The sequence below is a fragment of the Dicentrarchus labrax genome, unplaced genomic scaffold (genome assembly GCF_905237075.1).
Source record: "Dicentrarchus labrax unplaced genomic scaffold, dlabrax2021, whole genome shotgun sequence".
Classification (NCBI taxonomy): Eukaryota; Metazoa; Chordata; class Actinopteri; family Moronidae; genus Dicentrarchus; species Dicentrarchus labrax.
In genome coordinates, this window is record NW_026136706.1 from 23,792,514 (window position 1) to 23,820,501 (window position 27,988).

Sequence of the window (27,988 nt, forward strand, 5' to 3'; positions counted from 1 at the left end):
ACAAAAACTCATTCTGGAATTTAAAAAAAACTAAAAATTTATTTTACAAAAACATATACAGTCAGCTAAGAAAATAAATATATATCAACATTTTTACAAATTAAAATAGCTGTAAACACTTAAAACCAAACACACTTCACACACTGAAGCAGTTCTGTTGAATCTGCTGCTCTGGTAGTTTTGTTTCTCTACAGCATTTCATTATTCTAAGGCCTTTAACTGAAAATGTAAACAACAGAAGTTATTGTTAAAATATTCAGATTAACACTGAATGAAGTTTGGTGGTAGCAGTACAAACAATAGATAGCCTACTCACTCTTTAGTTAGTAGATCATCAGTCTACTGACTAAAGGAGGGATTTCATTGTAAAGTTTCAGATAACTTTTTAGACGAGAAACATTCTTTGAATTACTGAAACTTTAAAGATGCTCTGTGGAGTTTTCTTGCAAACATCCTCTTTGTAACTGTTTGATACCTGCATTGTTTACATCCATGTTAATGTGTCGGCACATTGCTACATCCCTTGCTGCATTACCACAACCTGTAGACCGGTGGAATAGTGTAACCTGTGTGTCCTTGTTCACAAGAACAAACAAAGCAGGAACCCCCATGTAACAAGATGCAACTGCTTTAGTCTGAAAGGTATCCTGCAGCATTTTGAACCACTAGTAGCACTATGAGATATGTTTTGTTTGTAAGGTTGCACACAAGTACATAGTATGACACACATTCCTGCTGCTTATTTCACACTATTACACGTAGCAATGTTTCCACAAAGGCAGTGAAGTTGAAGACTGCAATCACATAAACATGGAAGAAAATAATGCAGGGTTAAAAATATTCTAACATCTGCATTGCAAATGATTCCTGGGGAAGGGAATGCCTTGAGCACGTTAGTTAGACTTCAGGGATACATATGAAGTGTTTTGGCAAGAAACACTGAATGTAAAACAGTGTATTTAAGGAAACTCCACAGGGTACCTTTTATGAGGAGAGGGGCAACACACATTGCATGTTACAGACAGACAGACAGACAGAAGGAGTGAAGGTATAGCAGCTAAGAGTCACTTTAAACAGGCTGTTTCTCTTAAAGGACCTGCACACCAACAAAGGTGAGTTCACTTATTTGAAATGAATGGAGCCCTTATGCTGCAGACTGACCGGATTTTGCATCCCATTCATTTGTAAGTGGACTAGAGATGAATTTGTCTGTAGTTGCCTCTTTCGCTTCACACCAAATTCCACCCGACTGAACTTTGGCACAGTCACAAGGCTCGAGCTTGTTTCTACAGAGTGAGTGGGAATTTCCTGCCATTCAGTAAGTCTGTTTGTTTATATTCTTGTTGTCTAAGTGCACAGTGAAATAATAAAAGCAGCAGGGAAGGAGGGCTGCTGTTTGACTGTAGTGAAAATACTGTATAATTCACAACTGATACTGTTAACATGCTAGCTGCTGCAGTTTATGTTTATGCCCGTACCCGCCTGCTGCTTGCCACGGTAAATTCAAGGCAAAATCCGATCTGACTGCAGCTTCAAGAGTGAGCGGGAATGTACGCACTGTGTTCGATTGACATCCACCTTGCTCAGCTGTGAGCTGTGTTGCGCCTGCCAAGGTGGGGTAAATTACACCTTTTTCACAGCAGTCGTAGAAGGAAAATCTCAGGTATGTAACGCTTAATGGAACTGAGCCTCTGTTCAGGAAGTTTGTTTTAACTGGTGCTTTTTCCTGCTACAAGTCACAATGTCTGACATGAAAAAGGTCTATTAGTGCAGGATAAGTGAAATCACCTGTGCAGGTATGCTGTGCCTGTAAGAGTTCTATCAAGAAGGAGGATCAACTTTCTCACTTTATAACAAAAAATACATGGAATTAAAATGCTATTAAAAAGGCTTATGACTTCCTCACACTCATTTACTGTGGACTATCAGCTGCAGCTCTGCCTCTGATTTTGGCTGGACTAAATCCTAACCAGCTGACCTTTGACCTCCCCGTGGAGCAGAGAGGAGCAAGAAAGACAAGTGATTCTGGGTTTTCTCAAAAATTAGCCTTGGGAACCATGAAAGGTTTAGAGTTCTCATTAAGACGGCCTGTTGTCCACGATGACATTGCCATCTTTGTCTTTGATCCTGAGCCGTCCGGTGGGGTAGCAGGTTTCCTGCCTGCCGTCGGTGTAGACCGTCTTCACGGTACCGTCCGGATACTCCCTCCTCTTGTAGTCGGCCGTGTGGATCTCCTTCTGGCCTGTGTTGAAATGGATCTCCTTGGTGCCGTCCCTGAGAGAAGCAGCATGCATTAACACCCAGTTAGTTTGTATTTAAGGTGGAAGTAGGTGAGACTTTAAAATAGAAACAAACTCCTGTCATCAGTCAGAAACTACAGCTCAAGAACATTTCTCATAGTACTACTCTTCTCCAGTGGTAGAAGTACTCACTTACAAGTAAAGATCCTGCAGTAAGTACAAAAGTTAACAGTGATGTACCAGTGTGTACGCAGTGTGTTACTGTTGGAGCTGCTCCAGCTGGAGCTAGTTTTAACTAATTTAACTAGTTAGTTTAGTCCAGTGGTTCCCAACCTGGTTTTCACCAGAACAGACGCAGTGAGACGAGCCGGAGCTGTGGTCTTTACTTACGGGTTGACTTGTATGATGGTCCCGTCTGTCAGCACGCTCTCCTCCCTGCCGTTGGGGAACAGGTTCTTGACAGTCTGGTCCGGGAAAGTGATTTCCTTACGGCCATCTGGGAAGTGTTTTTCTGGAGTGGAGATGAAGAAATAAAACTGTAATGTAGAACGCGGTGTAATCATAAGCATGCTGGTTTCAGTCACTGATGTGCAGTTTGTGGTGATCGACGCACAGCCTGTGACAAAACTTTTTTTTAAGTTGAATCCTTTTAGGAATTAAGCCAGTATGCCTACCAAATGTTTTTCCACTCGTGTTCCAATATGATTAATAAAGCAAAATAAAACCACTGGACAACTAGGCAGTGTCAAAATCCAGTGGTAGAAAGTTCAGAGGTACTTTACTTGAGTCATTTATTATAGGCTGCGTTATATTTTTACTCCATCACATAGATTTCAGAGGGAAATATTGTACTTTTCACTCCACTGCCTTTATTTGACAGCTAAAATATAATCAAATAAATGATGCATTATTAGAGATTAAGCTCCACCACAGTATATAAAGTAGTTCCAATTAGCCCCGCCATCATTAATATTTGAAGACATCATAACGACAAACAATGTCAGCGATGACACAAAATCTCAACTAACTCTCACCAGTCTGGTTGTTGGGGAAGTGCAGGACCTCCATGCCATCTGGGTAGGTGATGTGTGTAGTCTGGGTCTCAGCGTAGTAGTAGATCTGAGCACAGGGAGCAGAGCCGGGATTAGAGCCTCACCAGTAGATGAATTCAGATGGGTAGCACAGCAAACGTGCTTCTTATGTTTAGCTTATTCCACAACAGACTGCTCAAGTTTTCAGCTGTGAGCTCTCAACATACACAAAATCTATTCTTTTCATATCACTCGTTGATATTACGGGATAAAAACATCAATATAAGACTATTTTCCCTCAGATATTAGAGAAGCTTTAAGTAAGTTGACTGCCACATTGAGTCAAGACTGTTTGCAACCTTCTTTTATTCTTTTATCACTTCACAAGAACAGATTTACACTTTGGTAAATCTTTGTAGTCTTTGTAGCAAAACTGATAGAAAAATGGTAACTAATGTTTTGTTCAGTGTAAGTATTTACACAAGGAGCATATTTGTGTTCAAATCTCAGCAAAGAAGGTAGAGGGTGTTCAAATTTAACCCCAAGGGCCCTATCTTGCCGATCTGAAACGCAAGTATCAAACGCAAAACGCAAGTATCTTTGTGGGCGGATTTCGGGCGCTGTTGCTATTATGCCGGCGGGATAAATGACTCTTGTGCCCAACGCAAATCTAAAATGGGTTGGTCTGAAGTAGCTACATTAGTCATAGGTGTGGTTTGGGCGTAACGTGCAATAAACCAATCAGAGCGTCATCTCACATTCCCTTTAAAAGCAGGCGCGCTTGTTCCATGGCGGATTGATATTATAACGGCGGATTGATATTATAACGGCGGATCTGCCAGGAGCGGTTCACAGCCGAGGAGACCGGCGTTCTCGTCAGGGCCGTAAAAGACCGAGAAGTGACATTATTGACATGAAATAAATGTAACACAGCCATACAATAAATCCAAACAATGTAACGCAGCTTGCAGGAAGAAGACCCTGGCCTCGGGAGCAGTGCGCAAGGGCCAGCTGAGGAGGGAGCGGCGCAAACACCAAGGAGCAGAGGATTCAGACCCGCTACACGCCGGAGGACCACCCGTTCCTGCAGCAAACCGGGTTTGACATGCTGGAGCGGGAGCTGTCCGGGATGCGGCAAAGTATTAATGCCCGTCCTGACCGGGTGGCGATGTTGCTGCTGCCTCTCAGGCGCATCCCCTCAAGTCTGCGCCATTAAAATAGCATCTGAATAAGCGCCACTGACTTTAGACTAGGTTTTTCCTGGTCTGTGGCGGAATTGATTTCTGAAACAGCAAAATAGCACCAGGGAACGTTTGCGCCGGAACACGCCTCCTCTTTTCACTGAACTGCCCCCCGGAGCGCAAGTTCATTCACTAATTTAAGGACGTGCGTCGGTGGAGGGAAACTTCCAATGTGCGTCGAGTGCAAAATAGGAACTATACAAGCGCCAGTGTACAAAGTCAGTTGCGCTGAGTGCAAGATGGAGCCCCAAATGTTTAGAGGTAGAGGAGGGTGAATCATCCATCATCCATTTTTTATGAGCTTGAGATATTCAGTGCGTGTGTGTGAGGACTGCCTCTGGTCCTCCTGTTTAAATCTCAACCAACAAATCTGACTGGGAAAAGTTAGTCAGACACTCCCTCCCCTCCTTCAATAGTTACTGCCCTTGAGCCCTTTAACAAAACCTTTATTGTAACAAAACTTGCTCAACAGTCTTGGCCTGGCTTACTGTAGCACTAAACAAACTCTTATTCTCTTGTTATTTATTTGGAAGGACTACACTTTTCATTTTTGCAGACTTCTATCTATTTTTCCTATGGAGGTTGAATTGAATACAGTTATTGAAACTTGCAGTCCCTACTCACCACTAGGGCTGCGTATCATATCATACTGTAAGCAAGGCGATGTATTCTAATTTCTTTCTTTAGATCTAGTTTTAGGAAAACTGTCGCAGTTTAAAGAATACACCACCATATGCAACCAGAACAGTGTTTGTATATATCACAGTCTAACATCATAGCCCTCAGTTTACATTTACAACACTGTTACAACTGTAGTAACAGTTGTGAGTTTAAACACAAAAATCTTTTGAGAATCGATACAAAATATTGATTTAGATATATACAATATACAGTATTATCACGTATCGCAATAAAAGCACATTCCATTATCGTGACAATTGTGATAATCGTCAATATCCTCACATGGCTTGACTTGAAAAAACTGTCTAGCTATCCAGCATACAGGGAGTAGAGCATCTGTGATGCAATAAATGTTTCTTAGTACATTTTCATGATTATCGTGATAATATCTTGGCAACATGAAATTTTCATATTGTCCCATGCCTAATCACGATACAGTGGGTTTTTTTGAATTTCCTTAACATCTGTACTCACCACTCTCTGGTCGGCTGTGATCTGTTTAGTGTCTCCGTTGAAAAAGGTGACTTTGACCATCAGTCCGTCTGCTGAAATCTCCTTCTTTGTCCCGTTGGGGAACGCAATAATGCGATCGCCACCGGCCAGAACCTTCTCTATCTGGAAGACAGACAGACAGACAGACAGACAGACAGACAGACACTTCAGTCCCCTGCTCATTCAGGAAATTATTCAGCCTTTTTTAAGCTATACATTTGTGAGCCATATTTAAAGATTTGCATCTTCAGTAGGAACACATGGGACTGGTGGACTTTCTCACCTTCCCATCTGGGTGTGTGATAACCTCCTGAGCTGATTCTTGCTCTTTGGCCTCACTGCTCTCTGGGTCTTTTGACAGAGAATCTCCTTTCTACAATGAGAAGATGTCAACAAACAGAACAAATGATTAAACACAGGCGTATTGACTGAGCCCTGACAGACAGCAGATGTCCAGGCTCTGACAGCCCACAACCATGAACAGGTTAAGGTTAACAGCTGAACTGGCCACACCACTGTCAAAAGTCTCTAAACAGGATCAGAGGCTGTGAATTAGCTTTATCTAGATGCCTAATACACATTATATTTGTTGCTTTTCTTCCACTATATGACACGTTTTAATTGTGTTGTCCCAGTTATATAACATTGGGACACTGGGATTGATGGACAGCCAGTGTAATAAACCAGTAATACATCCTTTACCAGAGAAGAGCACTAATGATGTCTCTTACCGGAGAGCAGATGTGTGTGCTGTGCTCTTGGTTTGGAGGTTTGTCCTTACTCTTGCTGGCGGGTGTTGACCTCTCCTCTGTCCTCCTGCCAGGCAATGAGGAGGAAGAGGAGGATGAGGAAGTGGAGCCTGGCCCAGATGGCCTCCTCAGGCTGCTCTTTATCCCTGCTGACAATCGACACAAAAAATCTTGACCATTCTCAGCTATTAAAACAGTACTTGAGTCTTCACACCTTTACATACTGAGTGTTGGTTACATTCATTGTGGAGACTAACATTAGGGATGCAGGATTACAACCAGTTCATTTTGCAGCCTGCAGGGCTCAGGGTTTTTATGAGTAGGCCTGTCAGTATTTCTCATTCTGTGGTTCGCCAACTCTGCAATGGCAAAAAAAACTTTAAGATCCACTGCACACTGACATGAAGGGACCCTTTACTAAAAGGCAGGAAACGTTCCACAACCATTATAAAACCAAGCATCGTTCTGACTGGGGTGTCAAAAAAAAAAAAAAAAACCTGCAATAACAGATTTTTATGGCCACTTTGGGGCAGTGGAAGCATGTTGTGAACACAGCACTGACATATCATCACCATTTAAGTTGAAATGGTGGCCTCATTAGCAAAGAGTTACCTATTTCATATCCATCAAATACAGAGTAACATTATCATTCATTTAGTCATGTTTGTGTCCAGTCCAATCACTCTCCTTTTACTTCTTTTCTGGTCTCAAACCAGCTCCTGAGGGAAATATCTGGCTCTATAGCTGCTAACTGCTCCACTTTAAAGTCTGCAAAAACCTGCAACCCCAAAGTCAGTGTGCTAGAAATCTCCCTGTGAATGGAAACTGTACCTGTAGCACCATGACTGCTCTCCCTGGAGCCCCTTCTCATGGCTGCAGCAGTCGTGCTCTGTGGAGGGCTGCTGCTGCCGTTTCCTCTGGAGTCGAGAGGACTCTGAAAACAGAAAGACAGAACTAGCTATGTCAATGTTATGCCAAACTTAGAAGAAATCTGAAGAGATAATTCGAGCTCCTCCTCCTAGGAAATTAAAATGGAAATGGGATTTGGTCAGTGAAAGGTTTGGGGACTGTCACCTGATGCCTATTTACAGGGTTGTTAACTGTCAGTGTCTGTGTGAAGATAACAAAAATCAGGATTATGGACCCATAATTCCTCCCACATTGTCCTAGTCACACTGATTTAAAGTTATTCATTAAAGTTCAGACTAGACAAACATGAACAGTATAAACATGCTTACAGCGAATTTCACTCCTTTGGTCACAGATGACACATTGTTTTCAAACATTTTGGGACAGTCTTTGGTTTCTTTGTCCATCTCTGCATTGACAGGGTTTTTCTTCCAGGCACTGAGGCGGAGCTTTTCCAACATACGAATCTGGAATTAAAAGAGAAAGTACATTTTAAAACATGGCTGCAACTAAACAATGATATACTATATATCCCAGTGTTCCGCATGCATTTGCAACCCTAACCCCATCAGTCTGTGCAGGGTGTATATGGGGTGAAAGGGTCAGAGGACAGGTGGGTACCTCGTCCCGGAGAGAACTGTTCTCCTGGCTGAGGGAGTCGATCTGTTGCCTCAGCCGGCTGTGTGTGGAGGCCCAGCGACTCTCCCTCCCTCTCAGCTCCTCCTGCAGGGAGCTCAGCTGCTGCTTCAACACCTGGCAAAAGGGACAAGGGAAGGGAAGTTAAAACATTTCAAACTAAATTGTGATTAAGAGCGGAAAAGTTCAGTTGCTTGTGATTGTGCAACACACTTTTCTGAATCTACATACTGTAGAGTTCATTCTCCCTGTGATGTGACTGGAGTGTAACATTGGAACTTGATTTTGTAACAAGTCAACTGATCATTGAATGGTTCTACATTGCGTGCATGTACACGTCACTTTAAATAATTCACTGATTGGATTTCTCCAGTCTCCATCTTAAACCTCTATCTTGAAAAGCTACACAGCAACATTAGTATTTATTTGAAGTCATGTTTGTACATGTAAAGTCGACCGAACAATCCTGGGACCGGAAACATTAACATTATAAATTATGAATTGCTGATGAGGGTTGTCTTTCTGTCACCTGGATTTCTTCTCGTTCCTTTTTGTCGGGCATGGCTCTGGCGGCTGACGCATGTTTCTCAAACAGTTTGCGCTCTTTCTGCAACTTCTTGTTCTCCTCCTTCTTGTACTCCTCAAACTTGGCAAGCTCCTCTGTTTTCATCTGCTCAAACTCCAAACGTTCTTTCCTACAAAAACGGCAACAACGCAGACGTAAATCACACCAGCAAGCAGAGAGAATCACATAACTCATAAAAAATGTTTCTACCCAAGAGGTGCAAGGGAACAGATCATCAATCACGGTCTCCTAAAATGTTAAAGTGCAACATTTTTTTGGGGTTTAATACAAATCTTTGTAAAATTCTACTGTGTAAGCAAACAATTATGAAACTGATCGAGTTTTAAAGTTGAGTATCTCTCTACTGAACTGTATATTTGTGCTGAGACGGACCTTTAAAAACACTGCCACAACAAGAACCTGCAGAACTTTATTCACACAATATCAACATGGTCAATAGAAGTGAAACAACATTTTTTATTTGTAAGGAATTGCCCCACCTTAAAAACAACAATAATAATAATAATAATAATAATAATAGGAAATAAAAAGACTAGCTCCGAGTGTAAACCTCTGTTTCGGAAGATAATTTAAAGGGTATCAAAACAACATTGAGTTCAGACAGATATATCACCTGAGAGTTTCCTGATTTTTCTCGTTCTCCTGTCTGAGTTTTGCAAGGGCAGCGTTCTCCTTCTTAAATCTCTCGATCTCAATCTCCAGCTCAACCAGTCTCTCCCTCAGCATTCTAGACTGGACCTGCTGGCCTGGGGACGAGGACGAGCACGAGGACACACACAGACACAGAAAACTGAAAATGATACCCACTACACCAATTAAATATCTGCCCAGTTGCATAAAGCCACTTAGGCCAAGGTTGCCTTTGAAATAAATGAGTTGCATAAAATCACTGTAAGGATTTCCTCAGAATGATGTAATGGAAAACACTTGGATTGGATCTGTAAGTGTCTCTAAGCTATCTACACCGAGCAGCCATAACATTATGAGCATTGACTGGTGAAGTGAATGACACTGATTATCTGGTTATCATGGCGCCTGTCAGTGGGGGGCAGCAAGGGAACATTTTTGTCAAAGTTAATGATGAAAAATGGGCAGACCAATGACAAAGACCATTAGAATAACTTAACATACTGGTGGACCAGTTAATTAATGGTTACCTAATGGTGAAGGTTTAAGAGGCTTTTTACAATAAACTAGCTAAAAGTCGTGGCATCACTAATGCTCCCTCTGCTGCTGATATAAAAAGACTAACTGCAGACAGGTACTGCTGGCAGAGAGGAGGTGGAGGAGTTTGGTCTCAGCCTCAGAGTCTACAAGAATTCAGTTAATTTTCAGATACTATTAGACTCAAATCGTTATGTAACACTAGCTTTTGTTTTTAGCTCATTAATAGCACCTTTAAAATAAAAAGTAGACTACGAGACATAATAAAGTAACAGTCAGCCTTTGTTCACTTGTGTAGTTTTTCATAAAAGGCGCTGATTATGAAAATAAGTTGCAACCATACTGTCATGCATCAGTGCCAATCAAATTTATGTGTGAACAGCGATAAAAAAGTGAGAATCAACATACTGATACAGAGAGTGTTTGTCTCACCTGTCTCCACCTCTGGCTTTTTGGAATCTGGAGCAACAGAAGCAGCAGGAGGGGGAGGGGGGAGAGGTGCATTCTGGGCCTTCGGCTTCAGCGAGGGGAACAACCTCGTCATGAGCTGGGAGGCGGGAGGAGGAGGAGAAGGAGGAGGATCTGGCTCCTGATTAGCTGAACCAATAACTGTGCCCTTATCCAGACCCACAACTTTACTCACTGCCACCTTCCTAAGCAGAGTTCGCTCTGGTGGCGAGACTTCATTGGCTGTTGCCTTGGAAACTGGACAAACTCCTCGACTGTCATCGGCTGTGTCAACTGCAGTGTCCTCCAGGTCATTCCATGTGTCATTGTCATCAAACACTACTCCACCCTGCTGTCTATCTTTGTCCTCTATCAGAGTGGACTCGTCAGCATTGCTGAGGACGCTGTCACTCTCCCCATCATCAGCTTGTGTCACATCTGAAGCTGAATCCCTGCAACTGTCTTCGTCCTGATACGACCGCTTGTCGTATGGCGGGTTAGAGTGTGCAGGAAAGCAAAGAGTGCTGGGAAACAAAGGTGGTGTGACCGCCACTTCCTGATCTTCAAATTCAGAGCCACCACAGGATAATGAAACATCAGAGTCCTCGTGCTTGTCCTCTTCCTCCTTATCCTCAATTCCCACTTTGTTCTTGAGTGCATCGTCTCTCATCTTCACCACAGAAGCTTCTGAGTTCATGGAACTGCTTTTACAAGCCAAACCACCAATACTACCAACACTACTGCACCTCTGAAGTGCACCTTTGGGAGGTGACTTAATGGGGGTAGAGGAGAGCCGTCGCTGGTGGAGCCCCTTGGCAACCTGCAGGTGCCGATGATGCTGGTCCATCTGAAGAACCTGCAAGAGCAGAACAGTGAGTGAAAAAAATCCACACAAGCTTATGCCTGAGAGGGATGACAGGAAATGAGGGGTAAGAGAGACAGGGAATGACACAACAAGGGTCCCAGCCTGACACAAACCGGGACTGTTGTTGCTCACGGTCAGCACCTTAACCTCTAGGCCACAAAGGCAATCCACTATGGTGATTTCAATAACAAATGTTTGGCCACTTGTGGTCAGAGGGAACAAGCTGCTAACACAACACTGACATGAGTAGTACAGTTCCATGCCAGCAAACTAAAACAAGGTAAGATATTCAGCTCCATAGACTACAAGAAACCGAGTACAAGTAGTCATATGTGAGCCATTGCCATTATAAAAATATTGATTATAACAGCTTACACTAGACAAGGTATCCAAGACAAGTGATGCAATCAGGCACAAAATAAATCAAATGAAGCATTAAGCTACATTTAGAACGGATACAAGTAGAGCAGGAATTCACAAATAGTCAGATTATATATATCTGACCTATCACACAGAAATCACGAGTGGGTTGAATAACACACCTTCATGACAAAGGACGAGTTGGATGAGAAAGACAACTCCTCGGCTGCTTGTTCCAGCAGCTCAAACTCCCCCAGCTCCATGCTTTCCAACTGTCGGTTACACTCCCAGTGCTGGAGCTTCTCCTGAAACGACAACTCAAACGAATTCTGTGGACCTTCGTCTCCTCCTCCTCCTCCTCCTCCTCTGTCTGACCCCTTTCTTCCTTCTCTTGATTCCACTCTTGAACCACAACTTTTTTCTCCAGCTGCATCATGTTCAGTCTTTTCTGGCCCTCTTAACATGCCCACCTGTTTTGTTACAGGGTTCGGCTGCATGTTGTGACCAGGGGTCCTCGCAGCCCGAGCTGATAGACCCACTTTCCTATTATTCGGCTCCTTTACTTGTCCCAGTTGATGTTGTCTGGTTTGTCTACCATCTGGGTTCGTTTGAACAGACACTGATCCTTTTGTGTTCTGTCTTTGATGACTACCCAAAACCTTCGTATGTGCTGCCTTACTAGCTTTGATGTCCTGAGGCGGCGAACTTGGACCTCTTGGATGGTTTTCCTTGTTAAGTGTGGCAGTTTTACGCTGGAAGGGAAGCTGCTGGACAACGTTTGTGCAACCTCTCAGGATAGCGACAGGCTCTGAGTTGCTGCGGGAGATTACTCTGGCCGGGAGTTGAGATTTGTCCTTCTTCGCCTCCATTTTTGGTAATGAGGCTTGGCGATTGTTGGTAAATCTTGAGAGACCCTCGCCTCGCTTCAGAAAGGCCCTCTTGGGAAGAGCTTCAGATCCGTCTCGGCTCTGTTAAGGTGAGGAGACACAATGTGAATATAATGTCAATTTGGACGTTTGTTGCATTAAAAAAAAACAACTTAGTATTGTATTGTATTGTAGTAAAGCCTAAGATAACAAAGCCTCCTTGAATGCTTAAATATGGAGAGGCTCTGCTTGCAACTACATTACCACATAACAATAACAGTCAGTCTGGACTAAGATTATAACCCAGTGTGCTATAAATTAAATGTAAGGTTCATAAGTAAATGACAGAAAAACAATTTACTTTTTATTGTTTGTAAGGAGACTTTATATTCTCTGACCTGCTGTTGCCGGGCAGACTTCAGCCTCTGCTCTTCCAGCCTCAGCTGCTCCTCCACCAACTCCTCAAATGTCTTCTTCTGACCCCCGATAGGTCTGGAAAGGGGCACACAGACACACAAGGTGAATGTATGCAGACAGAAATGTTTCTCAAGAAATACACTCACACAATGCATTAAACATAACTGCTGCATGACTTGCTAGGTTTATCTCCTCATAGAGAGTCTCATTTTATATATACACAATACTGAAATACAGTATTTACCTGTCATGGAAGACAGTATCTTCTTTTCTGCTGTTGTCTTCAGTCAAAGCCATACCACTACTTGGTATTAATGAGTCATCATGCTTGTTATAATGGCTGGTATCGATACTCTGTTCCTGATCATTTTCTCTGGAGTTCCACGTGCCTGTAGAGACACACACTGTTAGAATTTCACACTGAAGTTATTTATCTCCACAATCATGTCAAAAACTTAATGAAAGTAAGAGTAGACTTGAGATGGATGCTATACTTCAAATGCAAATACAAAAAATTTACAAATTCTGTTTTCACCTTGTGCTTAAAAAACATTTTTCCTCACCCTGTTCCTCATCCTTCTCATGATCTTGACCTCCCGGTAGCCGCTGCTGTTTCCCTACTGGTGACAGCTCTTGTTCCTGTCGGAAGCCATAGGGGGAGCCCTTTGGACCCCTTCTGCAGTTTATGGTGGGGCTGTACAGGGTCTCTGTGTGAGGATAGGTTCCCTGGAGTGAGTTCTCCCCCAATTCTGCTTCTGACTGCCCTGAACCCTCGGTGTGATCTGTAAGATACATTACAGTCACTTCACTGTGTGTGTAGAATATACGCATAAAGAAGCTACAACGTAGTGTAGGCAAGGCAAATACAAACACATCACTCTCCAACCTACATATTTTATATCTTAAGTGAAACAAAATATTATATGTCCAGTTATTTTCTCTTTTTCTACCTCCTGTGCAGTCCTGGGATCCATTTATCATTCCCAGCAGCTGCTGCTGCTCCTCCTGGAGTCGAAGCAGCTCCTCCAGCTGATGGGCTTTTAGCTGCTCCTGCATGTGCTGCTGCCATTTTCTCAACTGCACAAACACACATTGTTATATTTTAATTAGGATGTAGCTATCACTCCTATCTTGATACTTGTCAGTGTGTGCACTGCACGTACTGATAAGTTAACATATTCTGCTAACTGACTTGCATGCAAGCACTTCCGTCTCTGAGTCGTTGCTGAGCCTTAGGGGAAAAACACTAATAATAGCAAGGTTAGGAACAGAGTGTGTGTAATGGAAGTGGGGGGTATTAAGTTAACAGGAAGCAGTGATATAATGACATCCAGACGATTCACACTGTCAGGGCAGAAGCCCTAACATTAGTAATAAATGTGTTGTTACAGGTTGTTGCACTTAAGTGCATACTTAAAAATAGCCTCGTCACTAGAGATCAATAACTAAAGGACCTTCTCTAAGTCAACAGAATATATCACAATATCTATTTAGGTACAGAAAATCTGAGTTATGTTGTCAGTGGGAAGAGCTGTCTATTTTAGATCGCATGTTCAGGTATTACAGATATTATTCTGGAGGAAATCTGACTGAAACATCTCTGTTGTGTTAATTTTGACCACCAGCTTGTGCATCAGAACATTAAAAACTCATGATATCATTACAGTGACAGAAATGCAATAGTGTCCTTACCTGTTCTAGCTTCATCGCCAGAGGCAGATCCTGGGATTTGCTTGCCATCTCATCCAAACTATCCAACTCTCCATCTGAATTTCTTGGAGGCACAGAGGACAGACCGTTCATATGCCTGTCAGTCCCAGCCCTCTCTGCTGCAGGTGACCGGGCAAATCCATCCACAGCGAAGCAGCTGCTGTCTGCGGAGGCGGGCAGAGGTGCGAAGTCAGAGGAAAATGAGTCGTCTGGTTCCAGAGACGGAGATCCGACGATGGAGGTGTGGCGCAAGGAGCCAGCCAAGTCCGGGCAGGGATTGAGGATCACCCCGGCTCTGGCGCTACTTGGTATCCACCGTGCCAAGAAGTCGGATTGGGAGAACTGAAGCCCGGCTGGAGATGACATGATGACCGCGCTGTCTCAAGCAGGACTCGCTAATCCGGGATTTGAACAACAGATTATGGTGACAGGTTAAGGGTTAATAACACCGTGAATAAACACCGTCCAGCACGCTCTAGTCTAGATGATGCCCAGATCCAAGAAAAGTATATATAGTAACCGGGTTACGTTGAAATAACATTAGCGATCCTAACGTCATCTGGCTTCAGTAGGTTAAACGTTGCAACGTAGCATGTCCCGACGGCAGAGTGTCGGTTTTAAAAGAGCGTTTGTTTGGTTAGCAACAGCGAACTAAATCATAGTTTATAAAGACAGACCGGCTCAATCATTGACAGCGTGAATGAACATGGAGCTAACTATGGCTGTCTTACACTTTGACGGTGCTTTTAATACGTGTTGTTTTCGCTGCATTTAAAAGGCTTCCTTGGTGATACTTGCCTGTTGTAAGCAGGCTGCACTTTACTTAGATACAAAAAGTTTTTTTTACAAGTCTTACACTGTAGTGACGAGGCAGAAAAGGTTATCAGCATTGATAAAAGTGTCATAGCACATATGAGTTACCTGTAACATGGGAGGAAAGCGGTCTCACTGCAGTAAAAGAACAACAACAGACAGAAGTTTCGAAGGCTGCCGCCATATCAAAACAAAGCCCGCGAGAGTAAAAAAAACGGCGACAAATCTGTTGTTGCATTCTGGGTAATGTAGTTTAAAAAAACTGACGGTTCGGTTAATTTCTTTTGAATTAGTTTTTTGTTTCATATGCAAGACTATAATAAGTAAATATGTACACAGAACAAGTTTTAGAAAATTAAAGGTGACATTTGTGTTAAATATAATTTTGGGAAAAACTAGCTTTGAATTATATCCGGTTTAATGGTGCATCGCAAAAATATTTCAAAATAAAGGTCAAAGAGTGAATGAAATCTGGCGTGCCGTTGAATTTTCATTTTGTATACTGAAAGTTTTTATGTAGTCTACATCGCATTATTATTTGTATTGTCATATCCTTAATTTTATGGTAAACATAAATAATTTATATTAAATAATTTGGACGAGAACTTTTATACTAATAACTACGCACCGGATGTATTATCTGACAGCTGTGATTGGTCGATACGAAAATACTGACGTTCCACGTTCGAGCAACTGACACTGAGCTGAAAGTGTCCGAACAATGGAAAAGATTTTATGTAATGTCCACGGTAAGTCACAATAAGTTCACGTTAATACATTGTTTGTTGTAAAATAGATTAGATTTTGCATTGAGTTTACAGACGTCATATTTGTGATTTATCTGTAAAACATTGTTTATGTGCATGACATGGCAGTTTCTTTCATTGAGCCGTGTAACTCTTAACTTGACCAAACCTATTTCGACCTATGTGCCGCGCTTACTTGCAGTGAGCACTAAGTTTATGATTTGTCAAATAAGTCGTTCTTTGTGTCCCCTTACAGGCAGCGTGTGTATGTTAAAAACGGGCGTAAAAGATGGACCAAATAAAGGCAAAAGCTTCTACGTCTGCGTTGACAAGCAAGGCTGTGATTTCAGTCAAGTGGCCAGGTATTCCCATCACCGAGGGCACACATTTCTTCACTGATCCCCTGTGTGTGACACTGTGAGACACATTTAGAGAGGGTTGAATCCCAGCACCCTCCACAGCGGTGACATCATTGTGAAAGAGCTACCAGTTCCTCTATAACAAAACCTACACTGTAGTTTAACCCAGAAGTGTTCAAAAGTCTAGTATCTCAAAGTAAAGATGCATGAGACCACTTTAATATACCTAAACATCTGAAATATCTGATTGTCACTTTTCTGTGTTTTGCTCATAGAATAAAATGGATACAGTTGTATACATTTGGTTTATCTCTTAGGCATATCTATGCTGGGTGTGAGTCTATCCATTGCAAACATTTGAGGTTATAACAGGCGATTATTTAATGGCATTTTAGTTCAATTGTTTGGCAAATTTTGGATTTCTTCTTCCACTTTTGTGTTTAGGAGGTTTTTTTTTTTTAACAGATTTATGTTCCTATTTCAGCATCTCACCATCCCACTGCCTCCATCATGAAGATTCAATGGTGGAACTCCAAGCTCTCACCTTCATTCAAAAACAGCAGAGCCACAAGTGGGTTGTTTTTATAATGGGGGTGATTTACAGTAATACAACTTACAATAAAAGTAATGAAATGTCATTCCTGTTATTATAATTAAAAAAAGATACTGATCTCTATGTGATAGCGCACGTGGTTGGTTGGACTGGACCTCTGAGTTCTTTCTCCTTTTCCAGGTTGTTCTACCGATGTGTTGTGGGTAAAAAAGCAGGCCAGAGGTGGTGTGGAAACGTGCCTTGGACTGCAGTAAGACAGCACCATACACATATACTTTAAATACCTTTGCCACCAAGTTTCTCTGGGACTTTTAGCTGTAGCTGTAGCTGTAGACAACACTTCACATCTCTTCAACTCTGTCTCCAACCCTTACGATCCCAACATTTCCAAAGATAGATAGATGGATAGGTAGGTAGGTAGGTAGGTAGGTAGGTATACTTTATTGATCCCAAGCTGGGAAATTGCAAAGAGACCAATTATGTTAGTGTCACATGGTTAAGAAATTACTATAGCGATATAACTGGACATATAGGAAAAGTCCAGTCAGGAATCCTTGTTTCCTTGTTTTCTGATGTTTTATAGACCAATCTGTCAGTTAATGGAGGAAATGAACAGCATACTAATCGATTTTGAAGATACTTGTTTGATGCAGCTCTACAAAAGATATTGTAAAACAGTGAACATTTTTCTTTTAACTTTAAGTAGTTTCCTCATTTTTAGTCTCCATCTCCCAAAGATTGATTGTTTTTGATAACTTTCCTGAAAACAGCTACCCATTTTTAAAATGTCTGTTGTCTTTTGTTGTTGCAGCCAGAGAAAGAAAAGAGAAACCCTCTGTCTGACACACACCTACAGCCCTCCTGCCTGCCGCCTGTCCGAAACCCCTTTAAGGTTCCCGGCAAGGCAGATAAGGACTCTGAGTGGAGAAGGACGCAGTGTGGTGAAGGTGAGGAGAAAGGCGGTGAGGCAAGTGAAAGTTATCAGAAAGAAAATGTGGAGAGCGTAGGAGCAGGAGTGGAAGAAGAGGAGGAAGGGAAGCTCAGTTTGTCGGGTACTTACCGAGGTAAACAACTTCCAGTTGGGATGAAGGTAAAGAAGAGAGTTTCACATGAGGAGAGAAACAGTCCCAAAGCTAGCAGTGTGGAGAAAACATCAGATAAGGTTCAAGATGAGATTAAAGAGAACAACGGCGAGCCAGGAGAAGCAGGTAAAATGATTTCTACCTCCAGTGTCATGGCTGTTCATCCTGAGAAAATAAATCCAACAACACAGGATCCTCACAAGGACTCGCCCCAGAAATCAAACGATGGAGAGACCTGTCTGGTGGAACAAAGTAACTCCACTGTAAAACAGAGTGTCTCTAAATCTGCATCCGCTAGTAGCACTCAGGCTTCCAGAGACTCTGATAATACCAGGAACCTCGCATCTAACAAACCAACACAACCCACAGAGTCCGGTCAGACCAAAAACCCCCAAGACGATGATGACGATTTAGTGTTGGTGTCAGTGAAACCTGCTACTCAGAAAACTCCTCCTGCTACTGCTGTCCAAAAGACCCTGACCACCTTCCCCGGGTTCCAGCCAGCCTCTAAGGTCAAAGGTCAGCAAGGAGATCCCAAAGGACTGCGCAGCCTGCTCACTGCTCAACTCCAACAGAAAAAGGTGAGTAAGTGATTAACTGTGAAAAACACAAATGGCCACATGGACTAATACCAATATTGTTATAAAGCAATGTTTCTAAAATGTTTGACACCATTTACCACCTCCGAAAATATTAACACTAATGACAGTTTATGCACTTGATTCTTTGATTTTCATTATATTTTCTGTGTATCCTTTTTTTTAATGTGTCTGTCGTCTCACCCTCGTTTTCCCTCCTGTTAAGGCCACTTTGTCTGTGGTGAATGTGGCAGCTCTGCCAGATAAAGGTGAGAGGTTGAGGACTCAGGTCAAGGAGCTGGAGGACGCACTGGAGTCTCTTAGCCTCACTGCTGCATCTCAGCCAGGTAACTCACTAACGATATAGGAACAATATATGATTCTACTGCTGTTGTAGAAGTCATTATTAAAAATCTCAAGTTTCTCAGTCATTCCAATAGGACTTACAGTTAGCTTGACCGACATGTTGTAGGACAAAGAAGTATGGGCGTTGGTCTTTGTCATGTAATTCATTGCCTTCTTAAAGCTTATTTTAAAAAATTGTATTTTACATTTTCAACACTTTTCAACAGTGAAATAAGAATTTAGTGTACCTTACATAAGAAACAGCACAATACAGGGGAGATAAGAGATGATATGATAAGAGATGGGGAAACGAAAAGTTCTATCATACCCTAAGTATGGTGGCACAGTTGAATTTACATTAATGTCAGCATCTGCAACTGTAATGTTAAATCACTTTCAGAGTCCCAGGCTGGATGTAGCAGCGATGATGCCAGTCCTGGTAGTAGTCAGGCTAAAAACCCATTCAGTCGACAGGGCGGCACCATCCTGCTCCCCATCCTCCCAGCCCCGGGGCCCTCCCAACACCAGGCCTCCAGCAGCTCTCTGGGGCTCCAGCTGAGCCAGGGGTACACCCAGACATATGGAGGTAAGCCAAACAGGGATGTTGAAGACATTTCTCATCTTTGTTTTGTAGGAATTCTGTCAAATGTGACTATTCTTCCTCTCCAACATTTGCCATCATTTTATGTCTCATTGTCTTTTTTTTCTCTCTTTATTTTCATTTAGTTTTTCGGTCCTTACTGTTTTTCTTCGGATTTTCTTTCACTGCTTTCGCTTCTCACTCATGTAAACACCCTAACCTTCAGCCCTTCCTTTTTCTAGCGAACCAGCAGGCCCAGGCCTTTTATGGTGGCAGGATGACTGAGGACCGTCTGCTGGCAGTGAAAAACGCCACCTGCGAGGCCATAGACCATCTCCACAAATCTGTGGAGTCCTGCCCCGACCCTGAGGCTGAGGTTTCAGACCCCAAAGGCATCAAGGTTAGACACTTCTTCAGGTACTAGCCTGGTTCTTCATCAGTCCTTCGCTCAGAATATCTGACATCACTAATGACATTTTTGGCAGAACTAAAGGAAATTATGTAATTCTTATATGTTTTAAAATGAAGGGGAAAAGATCTCCAAGTATGTGGACACAGGCTTGTGTACACCCTGATCTGGGGCTGAGTTGTGTTTTCAACTTTGTGGTAACAGTTTGGTGAAGAACTGTTTCTGTTTCAACATGACAGTGCCCCTGTGCACAAAGCCAAGTCCATAAAAATAGTTTTCCCAGTTTGGTGTGGAAGAACTTGATTGGCCTGCACACAGCTCTGACTTCAACCCATCCAACACCTGGAATGCCAACTGTGAGCCAGACCCTATTACCCAACATCAGTGTTGAACCTCACTAATGCTCTTGTGTCTGAATGGGTGCAAATCTCTACAGCCAGGTTCCAGAATCTGATGGAAAGTCTGAAACAAGACTTATAACTTGTAAACGCTCTGTGTTTGGGAATGACATATTCATCAATCAGATTGCTGTAATCTTTGGGTGTCCACATGCTTTTGGCTAAGTGAATTTACTAGTTTTGGAAAGAAGTTCTTAAAATGTGTTGCTTAAAATTGGGTATGAGCCTCTCCTCTTTTGATTCATCCATTGTATTACTTGAATAACATTGTCCTTCTGTGATTGGTCGGTCAGGTGTCGCTCCTGGCCCATCAGAGGAGAGCTTTAGCCTGGCTGCTCTGGAGAGAAACTCAGAATCCCTGTGGGGGAATTCTGGGTATGTTCACTTTTGATCTTTATTAAATCTGTTACTATGAAGACTGATAAGAAGTCTTAATGAAAGATGTGAGATAGAGGTGGTACAGTATAATGTGTTTTATGTCAGTGAAGCTTCAAATTCTAATTTTCTCTTCATCGTTTTTCTCCTTCTTGTTCTTCTCATCCCTTTTCTCTGTTTTTCTCGCTCTGGATTCAGCGGATGACATGGGTCTGGGAAAAACCCTGACCATGATCGCTCTCATACTGGCCAAGAAGATCAAGGCAAAAGAGGAAGATGAAAAGAAGGAAGAGAAGAAGGCAGAGAGCTGGATCTCCAAAAGTGGTAACTAGAACCTCTTCTTACTCAGTCAGCTGGTATGAGAATCAGCAATGTAACATTATGTCCAGCAATTCATATTAAATTAATTCTGGAGGTAAAATCCTATGGGGAATATTCAGAGTGTGCACATTTTGATTGTTTGTTGATCTTCCAGACTCCCTCCTCGTGGTCTCTAAAGGCACTCTGATTATCTGTCCTGCTTCCCTGGTCCACCACTGGAAGAGAGAGATTGACAGACATGTGAAGACATCCAAGTTGACTGTGTACCTGTACCACGGCCCCAACCGGGAAAAAAGTGCTAAAGTGTGAGGGAACCATGCACACAGACATACACTCTACTGTTGTTTTCTCTTTTCTGCACTCTGTCTTTGTTACTAAGAAAACCTTGTTTTCTTTGGTCTGAGCAGAGAACAAACAAAAGAGTTTTGTATGTGCTTCATTTATCTTTATGCCTACCAGTTACACATTGAAATGTATCTGTAAAGAAGATCAGTACTCAACTGTTAAATTCATCTTTTTGAGTCATTTTTAAGGGGGAAAAAAATCCAAATTCTCTGATTTTAGCTTCTCAAATGTGATTATATTCTGGTTGCTTTAGTCCTCTATGACGGTAAACTGAATTTCTTTGGGTTGAGGATTGAGTAAATGATTGACAGTTCAAATGTGGATGAAAATAAGTTGCAACCCTGAAGTGTTCTGTGTCTGTCCCTCAGACTGGCAGATTATGATGTGGTGGTGACAACATACAGTTTGGTCTCTAAAGAGATCCCAGTCCAGAAGGAGGAGGCTGAGAAACCCAGCAAAGATACTGATGATGTGGTGAGTAATATATATTTAAAACTTTATTTAAAATCTGTTCTGATGTCAGCATTTATCAGCTTCAATGCTGTATCCTAAGATTCTGCCTGTAGGATGTGAATACAGACATATAGTAGTTACACTGATAATCAATCTTCTTTGGCACCAAAACAAAAAAACTGAGACACCTGACACTTCATCCCATGTTTTCCTCAGCCACCGCGCTCAGGTCCTCTTCGGCGAGTGGCCTGGGCCCGGGTGATTCTGGATGAAGCCCACAACATCAAAAACCCAAAAGTGCAGACCTCCATGGCTGTGTGTCAGCTGAGGGCTCAGGCCCGCTGGGCTGTCACTGGCACACCCATCCAGAACAACCTGCTGGACATGTACTCGCTGCTCAAGTAAGACAAAAACTCAGCGGACACAAACCTGGTAGAGATGCTGTGTAGACGCACAGATATGTGCGGTTCTTAATCGGAGGCACTTTATTTCCAGTGAAACTGTAGTATTGTGATTTGCAAAATACTATGGACTTTAAATTTGTGTTGATTCTGACGCCCCTGTGGGCAAAAGCAGTAGTGTTTCTACTGCTTTTTTTCATTGATTTTAAGGTTGTGGCAGGTATTAGGAATAATTATACACAAATAGCCAATCTTGTCACTAGTGGTCCTGTTTATGTAGGTCATATAGAGCCCCCAGTATTACATTGAGACTGTTTCATAACCAGTTAAAAAAGTATGTTGAAGAAATGTGATAACTTAATTTTTATGGCAAGTTTTGTTCATGTAAAATGCACTGTACATCAAAATAAAGTTGTTAAATTTAAACAGATGATGAATAAGATTGTGTTCACTGTCTGTCTCCATCTGTCTTTCAGGTTTCTGCGTTGTTCTCCGTTTGATGAGTACAAACTCTGGAAAGCTCAGGTGGATAACGGCTCTAAAAGAGGCAGAGAGAGGCTCAACATCCTGACGAGGAATCTTCTGCTCAGACGAACCAAAGACCAGAAGGACTCCACAGGAAAACCACTGGTAGGACACAAACCTTAGACGTCAATCCTGACAACGAGGAACATTACGCTGAGGACACTCATTATTACTTCTCTTTGTCTTTAAATGATGGTATGTGCTCACCGTGGCTAGTTAGCTAGCTGCTGGTTTGCTCAAACAGATCAGACTCAGCTGAGGCGTTGATTCTCACTCTTGATCCTGGCTGAAGTCAAGTGTTCAATGTTTCAGGTGTCCCTTCCTGATCGGACCTGCGAGGTGCATCGACTCAAACTATCCAAGGATGAACAGGCTGTGTATGATGTGGTCTTTGCCCAATCCAGGTAACACAACAACAACCTTATTTTAGTCTTATTTCATTAATTTAACATAAGATTGACAAGAAAACATCCCTCATATCAATCTATTCAGTGTTAACACAGGACAATTCTTAAAGGAAGGAAAGATGATCTTACCCTCCTCTAGTTCCTTGTTTTATTAATATTTAATCATAAATGGTCATTATGTAGTGTTTTAAAAGTTAACTTACAATTAAATGTAATATTGTGTTTGACTTTTTCCAACAACTTGAGATATTTCCTAAACAACTTTTTTTGACCTCATGATGTTTTCCATTCAGTGTAAAGCGGAAAAGTGGCTGTTAATGGACTAATTAATGTTCCCCTTTAAACTACTTTATGACTACCATCAAAGATGCTTGACACCTCCCGCTAAATTTCTAAATGTGTGTAACAGCATAAAAAGGGATGGGATCAACCTTTAAGTATTCCAGGATACACTAGATACTGTAGATCAATAAAAAAATACTTTAAAAAATTATATGTATAAAAATTATTATTATTATGCTAGAACTGTGATTTGCTCTTTTCTTATAGATCTACTCTGCAGAACTATCTGAAGAGACATGAAGGAAATGATGTGAACAAGCGAAACACTCCCAGTTCTAATCCCTTTGACAAAGGTGAGATATCAGCTGCTTGATTTTATATTCCTCAACAGGCTGAGTGTGTCATGAATACTGCCTCAGTCCTCAGTGTGCAATTTGACATTTTGTGCACAGATATTGGAAAATGATCACACTAAGAATAATTTAAGCTGATCAATCACAAATCCACTTTATGCCCAATGAAATAAATAAGTGTTTGCATGTCTGCTATTATCAGCATTGACTTTAACTCTGTTTCTCAGTTTTACTTTAATTTGCTCTCTGTTGAATAATTGCTTTGTGGGCTCCCTGCTCAAAATTAAATGTTATTTTAAAAAATTGGTTAGTAGTCAGTGTTGCTATATTGGTGTCTCAAAAGTGTGTTTGTCTTTCTTCCCCAGTGGCCCAAGAGTTCGGTATGTCCCAGGCTGACCCTATTGTGTCGAGTTCCCAGCAGCCCCAACAGGCATCCAGCACCGTCCACATCCTGTCTCTGCTGCTGCGCCTCCGACAGTGCTGCTGTCACATCTCACTTCTTAAGAAGGTACACACTCACACACACTCGGGCTCTGACAATACCCGCAAGTTTTGTCTGACATTCTGACACACATAGATACACACAAACACCAACTTCACGGTATACACTAGAAGCATTGATTTCTTTCCTTCTCCTCCCTGCTCAGACTCTTGACTCATCAGAGCTGGAGGGTGATGGGATCGTCTTGTCTCTGGAAGAGCAGCTCAATGCTCTGTCGCTCTCCTCCAGCCCCTCGCCATCGGGCCCTGACCCCAAAGACACTGTGGCCCTTAATGGCACCCGCTTCCCTTCAAAGCTGTTTGAGGAAACCAGTGAGAGCACCAAGGTGGGCAAAGGTTGCGCTCAGGAGTAATCGTTGTATGGTTGCAGGTTGTTTACAGAGATTGGATGCCCTCTGTTTTAGCCTTTCTCTGTCCACGACACAGTTTAAGTCTAGTTGGTGTTGGTGAGGGCAGACAGCACATGAGGGTTTTTGGATACACGTTTAGCTGTGATTACTGATCATATCTTAGTTACTTTAATGAGTCATAGGTTCTAATCTGTCTTCATCAAGAGCTCAGGGAAAATATACAACATACCTGGTGAGAAAATGTTTCCCTCATTAAAGAGGAGAGGGTGTGAAGCCAATCCTCAAACTTTCCTTTACTTTATCAAATCTTTACAACAAATGAACTAATTCTTCTACCTTAATTTCCCAGATTTCTGCTATTGTCTCTGAGCTGAAGGCAATCAGACAAAAGAGTGATGATCAGAAAAGGTAAAACATTACAGTCTCACCTCAGAAACTGTTTTGCATCCAGTTATACAATAATCTGCTTCAGTTTGACTCATTTTTTATTCTTGCAGCAAACAATCAACACTTTCTTTTGACACACGAAAGCATCTGCCAGATACATTTCGTAATCTAGTTGGCAAATCAGTCTCCCACAAGGTCCCTTCAGAAGCTGTTCTGAAGTTCTCAACTGTGTCACACAATCTTCCTCAGCAGATGGAGTTAACCAAGTTTCTTGGAAATGTTGATGTTCAGATTTCAATTTCTCTGAGCACTTTTAGGACCATCTGCTGAGGAAGTCATAAATATTTACCTTCCTCACACACACATATATGATCTGTACTGTACATTCATTGACCTGCAAACTACTAACATCTGTTAATCTGTAAGTGGTGACTGCAACTGACACAAGAGAACAGTTTAAATGTTACCATCATGTGTGTAATCCACATTGTATCTCCTCTCTGGTAATGTGTAGCGTGATCGTGTCCCAGTGGACCAGCATGCTGCACATTGTAGCAGTTCATCTGCGGCAGATGGGCCTGAGTTATGGCGTTATTGACGGGACGGTCAACCCCAAACGTCGCATGGACCTGGTGGAAGAATTCAACATTAACCCTAAAGGACCACAGGTAAATCTCACTCAAACCTCTTGACCTTAAAAACAAAACACATCACTAGAATATATTACTACTTTTAAATTAATTGGCAAGTATTTTAATACAGGTATGAAACCCCACACAAACTTAATATTTTATTTTGCTGCCATTAATATTCATAGCATCATTTGACAACTACCTTTTTACGCTTTTTGTTTCGTTTTTACGATGTGTATATGGTGAAAAGAAATGTAAAAATATGCTGGACCAGTGTAACATTAAACATATTGTGAGTAAGTATATATTTATATATATTTCTGGTTTTCTGCCAAAGGTGATGCTGGTTTCTCTTTGTGCTGGAGGAGTTGGACTTAATCTCATCGGTGGTAATCACCTCTTCCTCATGGACATGCACTGGTGAGACACAAAACAAAAGACTATAATTGCTGGTGTTTGCTTCCCTCTGCTTGATGTCATATACACAGTGTGTGTTTTGTCTGAATTATTTTTGTTTTTATTCCTTTTATTTTATTATGTTAGCCTATACCTTTAACTCTTGCTATTGCTTTTTATTTCACCCTCAACTGTAATGTTCATTGTCATCAGCGGACCCTTTTTAGAGCTTTCCGTTCAATTCAAATTTGAGCTCCTTTCAGAGGTGACACTTGAACTGACACTTTCTCTTCAACCTCTTTTGGAGCTTCAGTTGCAACTGTTATTCACACAGAACATTTTACAAGCAAATAATTCACATTTAAAGACATTATGACCTCATTAAAGGACCAGTGAATAGGATTTAGTGTGATCTAGCCGGGATTGCAACCAACTGAATACTGCTGGCCTTACAAGTGGATAGGTTGCCGTGAAAGATGGGAAAGGTCCTATCTTGAGCCAATGTTTGGTTGGTCATTCTAGGGTGATTATACATGGCTGAAAACATATCTATGAATATTATATTCCATTTCTGCCAAAGGATCCTCCTAAATGTAACACACTGAACCTTACACTTAAGTATGGTAAAATACTCTTCTTTAAGAATTGAAATAGAGCTCTCTCCCAAACAAACACACACACACATCAGTTGTACCATTTGGTGCTGTTTTGCAGTGGCTAGTCACTTACAGATCAGTGCTACTAATAAAGTGAGAAAATCTTTAATATGTTCAGTATAAGAATGACTTTTTAAACTCTGACCCCTGTATACTCTGACAGGAACCCAGCCTTGGAGGATCAGGCCTGTGACAGAATCTACAGAGTTGGACAAACTAAAGATGTCACCATCCACAGGTAACCAATCAGCAGGACGTTTGATTTGTGTGTCTATTATTTACCATTACATCATATGACATTGTTTTAAAAGGACCGTATTGAGAAGTACCAACTAAGGAAAGCTTAATAAGTTAAATACAGTTAAAGTTGCCCAAAACAGAGATCAAATTAAAATGTTTCTGTCATGTGGGTGGGAGTGAAACAACAAAGCTACAGCTCCATTTTCCATGGGAAACTTTTTCATTAGGTTTGTTTGAGTGAAATGGTTTGTGTGTTAATAGTTTTGTGTTTGTGTCCAGGTTTGAGTGTGAAGGCACAGTGGAGGAGAAGATTTCCACACTGCAGGCGAAGAAGAAGGAGCTGGCCCAGAATGTGCTGTCAGGAACGGGAAGCACCTTCTCCAAACTCTCTCTGGCTGATCTCAGAATCATTTTTGGTGTCTGAGATGGGAGAGAACTGAGGATGCTGTGCCACGCTGTCAAACCCACAGCTACAACACTAGACAGCTATTCATACACTTACTCAAAACTCAGTCTGGAAAATCTTTAAATAACCTAATAAGACTAAGGTAATAAATAACCAAAAGATACTAGAGAGCTCATTTTCGTCGATGTAATCACTTCTTTTTGGGCCTGTCATCTCTTAGCTTATCCCAGTACAGCGTCTGCATCCTAACTGCTTTACAAAATGTTATTGGACTTAATGTGCCTTAACATTATATTTCAAGTTTTCAGGGTTGTTATTCGCTCTATTCACTCAGATACATGCTGCTTTAAACTGATTTGTTTTAACAGTATTTCAGTTATAGATCACTTTACAGATGCTGCTTTTGCCTTGATTTGTTGCTTCAATGCAAAATTGGTTACTTGATGACCATCAGTTTCTCATTTTATTTGGTTTTAAAAGGCACACGAAGCTGTTTGCTGTTTATGTTCATTTTCTCTGTCAGTTATTTGAATTTTAAGTAGTTGACTCATTATTGGAGTGAAGCAAATATTTCCCTCTATTTGTTTCCATTAATGAAGTTTATTTTCCCTTTTTAAAGCGGTTTTCAAATGCCTTTAATTATTGGTTATTGTTGTATGTGTGTGTGTGATATGTTTAAATAAATGTGTAATGGAAGTTAA

At 41.6% G+C, this 27,988-nt stretch overlaps 2 protein-coding genes across 4 annotated transcripts; one reads left to right on the plus strand and one right to left on the minus strand.

The window, feature by feature from the left end:
- Positions 1-19: 19 nt before the first annotated feature.
- Positions 20-15,773, minus strand: cenpj (centromere protein J). Of its 3 annotated transcripts, none has more exons than XM_051404900.1 (19): positions 15,316-15,527; positions 14,377-14,789; positions 13,635-13,761; positions 13,248-13,466; positions 12,929-13,073; positions 12,666-12,759; positions 11,584-12,369; positions 10,162-11,032; positions 9,179-9,311; positions 8,509-8,674; positions 7,965-8,096; positions 7,673-7,810; positions 7,266-7,368; positions 6,417-6,580; positions 5,969-6,058; positions 5,668-5,808; positions 3,275-3,359; positions 2,631-2,751; positions 20-2,274 (listed from the first exon to the last, which is right to left on the minus strand). In XM_051404900.1, exons 2-19 carry the CDS (start codon positions 14,758-14,760, stop codon positions 2,079-2,081), a joined length of 4,095 nt encoding a protein of 1,364 aa, XP_051260860.1. In that variant the 5' UTR covers positions 14,761-14,789; positions 15,316-15,527; the 3' UTR covers positions 20-2,078. The 3 variants fall into 3 exon arrangements, with proteins under 3 accessions (XP_051260860.1, XP_051260859.1, XP_051260861.1); XM_051404899.1 differs by having other exon boundaries at positions 6,417-6,583; XM_051404901.1 differs by lacking the exons at positions 20-2,274; positions 2,631-2,751; positions 3,275-3,359; positions 5,668-5,808; positions 5,969-6,058 and adding an exon at positions 6,692-6,793 and having other exon boundaries at positions 6,527-6,580; positions 15,316-15,773.
- A 78-nt stretch (positions 15,774-15,851) lies between these two features.
- On the plus strand, positions 15,852-27,988 carry ttf2 (transcription termination factor, RNA polymerase II). The gene is made up of 23 exons (XM_051404902.1): positions 15,852-15,956; positions 16,210-16,315; positions 16,797-16,883; positions 17,046-17,115; positions 17,677-18,528; positions 18,752-18,872; positions 19,271-19,456; positions 19,693-19,850; positions 20,551-20,632; positions 20,831-20,956; positions 21,108-21,258; positions 21,667-21,772; positions 21,968-22,152; positions 22,629-22,782; positions 22,990-23,081; positions 23,634-23,719; positions 24,085-24,227; positions 24,367-24,546; positions 24,920-24,978; positions 25,472-25,625; positions 25,927-26,009; positions 26,805-26,879; positions 27,161-27,988. Exons 1-23 carry the CDS (start codon positions 15,929-15,931, stop codon positions 27,303-27,305), a joined length of 3,429 nt encoding a protein of 1,142 aa, XP_051260862.1. The 5' UTR covers positions 15,852-15,928; the 3' UTR covers positions 27,306-27,988.

What these genes read in the sequence shown, in the direction of transcription:
- ttf2 (XM_051404902.1), top strand. Translation starts at nt 15,929, where the DNA reads ATGGAAAAGATTTTATGTAATGTCCACG. An exon ending in CAAAAACAGCAGAGCCACAA is followed by an intron (nt 16,884 to 17,045) that starts GTGGGTTGTTTT and finishes CTCCTTTTCCAG; the next exon opens with GTTGTTCTACCGATGTGTTG. An exon ending in GCAAAGATACTGATGATGTG is followed by an intron (nt 21,773 to 21,967) that starts GTGAGTAATATA and finishes TGTTTTCCTCAG; the next exon opens with CCACCGCGCTCAGGTCCTCT.
- cenpj (XM_051404899.1), bottom strand. Translation starts at nt 14,760, where the DNA reads ATGTCATCTCCAGCCGGGCTTCAGTTCTCCCAATCCGACTTCTTGGCA. An exon ending in ATCCCAGGACTGCACAGGAG is followed by an intron (nt 13,467 to 13,634) that starts GTAGAAAAAGAG and finishes TGTATCTTACAG; the next exon opens with ATCACACCGAGGGTTCAGGG. An exon ending in ACCATCATACAAGTCAACCC is followed by an intron (nt 2,275 to 2,630) that starts GTAAGTAAAGAC and finishes TGCTTCTCTCAG; the next exon opens with GGACGGCACCAAGGAGATCC.